Here is a 4532-nt window from a genome sequence, read left to right on the forward strand (position 1 = left end):
GGAAATGCTTAGCTGAAATCATGTATAAAGAGAGAGAGCTGTTTGTATTGGTGTGCAGGATTTGAGATTGCTATGTCTCCCTTGCACCTTATTTGGGCTCAAATAAACCTGGTTTTGCTTCTCCACCCTGGTGTGTTAATTAGTGCTGCGCACACCAGGCAACGAACCCCCACTGTTGCTGTCCTCGGCCCTCTGTGCCAGCAACACTATGTTAATTATTAATTAGCCGAGCTTGTAATCATTAGGACCCAGAGCACAACACAAACAGAAATAACTTGTGGGGGTAGCTGGATTTATTACTGTCTCTTGCACTTGCGCTGGCTATGCATTACAGTGGTATTTCACCAATCCGCACTGAGATGGCCTCCCTCTTCCCCTGGTCTGGGTCCAGTGGAGTGGTGAGAGTGTACATGTTCCCAGATGTGAATAATTCTGTCTGAACTAGTTGGCAGCCATGGTGCTCTCGATCCAGGGCAGCAGGGAGCAGACTTTGGTGTAGACGCCGGGTTGGTCCTTCTGGGCACAGCCGATCCCCCAGGACACAATGCCCTGCAGCTCCCCGTTGCAGACCAGTGGACCACCAGAGTCTCCCTGTGTGTAAGTTGAGAGGAAGGAGATGCCAGCAAATTAGCGGGTGGTTAAAGTCACTGTACCTCCCCAGTCCCTTATGCTGCATGCATTCCCCAGGTCCTTCCCCCTGTCTGCTGGCAGGAGGGCTAGAGTCTCTCTAACAGCCTGACAGGGCCATGGCCATTAGCTCTCACCTGGCACGCATCCTTGCCTCCCTCCAGGTAGCCAGCGCACAGCATGGTGCTGGTGATCATCCCAGGGTAGGAGCCCTCGCACTCTGCGCTGCTGAGGATGGGGATGTTGACGCACTGCAGGTTGTAGGGGCTGAACACTGAAAGGTAGAAGGGAATTGTTAGCACCAGGCATTCTCCTCCTTCCCATGCTGCACACTGGAGGGAGGAAATTGCTATCCTGAGCACTAGCCAGGGAGGCAGAATACTCTGAGTGCGAAAGTGGACATGAGCGCACCTGGATTCTCTCCCTGGCTCTGGGAGGGGAGTAAGGGCTAGTGGATTAGAGTGGGGGTGGGAGAAAGGGGGGGGGCAGAGCCAGGACTCCTGGGTCCTATCCTGGCTCTGAAAGAGGAATAGGGGCTAGTGGGTTAGAGCAGGGTGTATGTGTATGGGGGGGAGCCAGGACTCCTGGGCTCTGCCCACAACTCTAGAGGGGCTCTGGCTTAGTTTCCCCCTCTATAAAATGGGGTTGGGCTCCCTGTGGGGTGGGGAAGGGGCACATGTGAGGATGGTTTAGTTACTGTTGGCAATACCTGTTGCCTTGTTCACATATCTGAGAAAACAAAGGCTGGACCCAAGTGTCTTGTGCTAACTCCATGCACCTGTTGCCACTTCAGGCACCAGTTCTCAGCCAGCCTCAGCGGACACTAACCTCTAGGCTGTGCCAGCTGGCCAGGTCTGGGCAGTGTCAGAACTGGGCGGAGGGTGTGCAGAGATGGGCTCAGAGCTCATCACTAGGATTGTGGAAGGGGGCTCCAGTGGAGTTTGGCAGGCCAGGTCAGGGTGCCCCACTTGTATAAAATTCCTGTTTACTGTCCCTCCCCCCAACCCTGCCTCTCTCTCTGCTTGGACTAGGAATTCTCTGGTCAGGGACATCCACAAATGCCTGGTACATTGTGGGCCGTGTCATCAGCAGATGATGGTGCTGGGCAGCCTGGGAGCTCCTGAGACAGAGAGGGCTAAACTCACCACCGTCACTGAGGATATTGCCCCATCCCGACACCACACAGGAAGTGCCGGCAGCTGGGCAGGCGGTCGGCAGGGGAACAGGCTGGACGTAGGCGTCAGTCCGGACAGGGTGGGCCAACTTGATGAGCATGATGTCATGGTCCAGTGTCTGGTAGTCATAGCTGGGGTGCCACACGATGGTCTCGATGCGCATCAGGTGCTCGGTGTGTTCAAAGACCTGGATGTTGTGATCTCCCAGGATCACCTGCATGGAGTCGGGGCTGGGAAACAAATGGTGGCTCAGAGGCCCTCTGGACAGGCCCCACCAGCCCCTCAAATCTCAGCCTGCTCCCACCCACCTGGTGTTCAATAAAGATGCAGTCACACACACACACACACACACAGTTCCGTACTTACTAGTACCAGCAGTGGGCAGCTGACACCACCCACTGGTCCGTAATGAGGGATCCACCACAGAAATGGTACCCGACGTTAAGGGAGACCTGCCAGGGCTGTGAATGGGGGCTGCACTCGTATCCCCCGACAATCCTGTCTACTCCCTGTGGTGCAGCAGCTGTGGGGAGAAAGCATCCACTGGATTACATGGGTGACATCTGTAATGAAGCAGCAATGCATGCAGCTGGGCTGGGAAAGCTCTGGACTCTTGTTCCTGTCCCCCCTTTGGGTCTGACGAGCTGGTGGTGGGCCCTGGCGCTGACCAGGGTGGATGCTGTTAGTGTGTTGAATCTTTAGGTGTTGGTTTTGTAAGTGGAGGACTCTAGAGAACCTAAAACCAGGAGTGTTGCTTTAATGGGACCATGAGCCCACTCCTGTAGTGGGATCCACACAGATGTTCTCTCAGTGGGACTCCAATGGGCTAGTGCTCTCCATACAGGTTGGACTGTGGGATCGGGGACTGCTGCTGTCTCTCCTTGGGGTTTTTTACATTTTCTTGCTGTGTTGGAAACGCACCACAAGAGCCTTGACTCATGTGGACAGAAGCCAGGAAATGAAACTGCTGAGCCTTGTTCCACTTGCGTGAGACAAGCAAAATGCAGAAGGTGAATAAATCTCATACAGGGTGAATAGAACTCAGGCTTTTGCACCAGTCTCTGCCATGATCAGTGACATGGGAGCATTTTAGACATTGAAAATGACCCTCCAATATCATTTGGATAAACTCTTAGAGAGATAAAGGGCCTTGTTTACAATCTGCAGGGGGAGAGAACATGTCTGTCAGGAGCATTAAACCCTTGTGAGCACTGGCAAGGTGGTGCAGACTGAGCACGTGTGAATCTAGGATGCCCATTTGGCTTGTGGGATTCATTGTTTAGGCCCCAATCCTGCAAACACTCGTGCATACATACAACCTTACTCAGGTGAGTCAGCCCATTGGGTTTGCACCCTATAAATTGCTGGATTAGGGGCTTTATTTTGGCAATAGTCATTTTAAATACCCCTGTTAGATAGACAGGGCTCTCTCCTGCACGGCAGTGGCCACTGCTCTGTTCCCATTTATCTGCATGGATCGTTAAATTGCATAGGCAGTTGCTTGACTACGCTTCGGTTTGTTATGAGGTAGATTCAAGTGACCAAATAACCAGGATCAGTAAGGTTTATTGCCGAAAGCCAGTTAATAAGATCGTACAGGGAAAAGGTTCTATACGATACCAGTCTCCAGGAAGCTGTCTCATTCAGTGTTAGTCACCTAACACGGAAGGTGAGCTCACAAAGTTATGCCCCTAAAGCCATCTTTTTATACCCTGTCTGTTTACAAGTACAAGGTACTGTGCCTGTCATCTGAAGCTAGATTTAACTAATCCACTTTCTATCTTGTTTTCCTGGTACCATGTCCTACCCCTTATCTCTTTGTTCTGAAGACTTGCATTCCAGGGACCAAGGAGCATGAAGGCACCTCCTGGGTCAGAGAGGGTAGAACAATCATGTCTTTTCCTTAGGGACATTCCAGTGTAGGCCTGAAAGAGCAACTCCTTATCTGGTGCTATGGTAAAACTGTCATCTGTCCTGGGCTTGACAGCTTCCCTATTTCCTTAAGCCAAAACTTTCTTTAGAAAATGGAAGGGGTTATGGGACACTTAGCATAACTGAGCAGGGTTCTATAACAAGCATAGGCCACTCTAGGCTATGTAATTACTGTTCTATTACTCTTGCTGATATATACCTATTGATAATGTGAGATATATAAACACTAGCCCAGCATATATCCGTCAACACACGTCTCCACTCCTGCTGGACAGAGGCAGGACACGGCAGAGGACCTGACTCTTCATCCATCCCTAATGCAGAGCATGGATGCAGTGATGCCCAGGTGAACCCAGAGGTTTCAGCTGCTCCATTACTAATGCACTAGCTCCTGCAGAAATTACACTTTGTTTCATTTTAATCCTTAGCTGAAGCCTGTTTAATTTCACTCTGACTTTGCAGTTATGTCCTGGCCCCTTGTCACTACCAAGCTCCACAAGCTAGCCTCGCTGCATACAACATAATTACCTGCCACTGCAAGCAACGCCAGCATGAGCCACATTGTCATACTTCTCTCCAGGCTGTTGGACAGAAAAGAACAAGCTCTGGCCCTCAGGTATTTATAGGGGAGCTGTTATGGAAAGTTTATTACTAATCTGCTTGCTGGGGCTTTCTCCAGATGGGCAGCAGATGCGGCTTTCACATGAGCCACTGACAGGGCAATGAATCATGTGCTAAAGTATGACTGACTTGTTTATTTCTGATTCTTAGCCAGATCTATCTTTCTAATACTAGACA

At 50.9% G+C, this 4532-nt stretch overlaps 1 protein-coding gene across 2 annotated transcripts; it reads right to left on the reverse strand.

Annotated features, from left to right (window-relative positions):
• Positions 1-441: 441 nt before the first annotated feature.
• Positions 442-4314, reverse strand: LOC123361606 (anionic trypsin-1-like). 2 transcript variants are annotated; one of them, XM_045001619.1, is made up of 5 exons: positions 4263-4314; positions 2169-2325; positions 1773-2032; positions 765-901; positions 442-591 (listed from the first exon to the last, which is right to left on the reverse strand). In XM_045001619.1, exons 1-5 carry the CDS (start codon positions 4300-4302, stop codon positions 442-444), a joined length of 744 nt encoding a protein of 247 aa, XP_044857554.1. In that variant the 5' UTR covers positions 4303-4314. The 2 variants fall into 2 exon arrangements, with proteins under 2 accessions (XP_044857554.1, XP_044857555.1); XM_045001620.1 differs by lacking the exon at positions 4263-4314 and adding an exon at positions 2749-2827 and having other exon boundaries at positions 2175-2307.
• Positions 4315-4532: the final 218 nt, after the last annotated feature.

Source organism: Mauremys mutica, unplaced genomic scaffold, assembly GCF_020497125.1.
Source record: "Mauremys mutica isolate MM-2020 ecotype Southern unplaced genomic scaffold, ASM2049712v1 Super-Scaffold_339, whole genome shotgun sequence".
Classification (NCBI taxonomy): Eukaryota; Metazoa; Chordata; order Testudines; family Geoemydidae; genus Mauremys; species Mauremys mutica.

Coding starts and splice junctions, on each gene's coding strand:
- LOC123361606 (XM_045001620.1), bottom strand. CDS start 2,827: ATGAGATTTATTCACCTTCTGCATTTTGCTTGTCTCACGCAAGTGGAA. Junction 2,308..2,748: donor AGTTTCATTTCCTGGCTTCT/GTCCACATGAGT, acceptor CACCACAGGGAG/TAGACAGGATTGTCGGGGGA. Junction 2,033..2,174: donor GTGTCAGCTGCCCACTGCTG/GTACTAGTAAGT, acceptor TTTGTTTCCCAG/CCCCGACTCCATGCAGGTGA.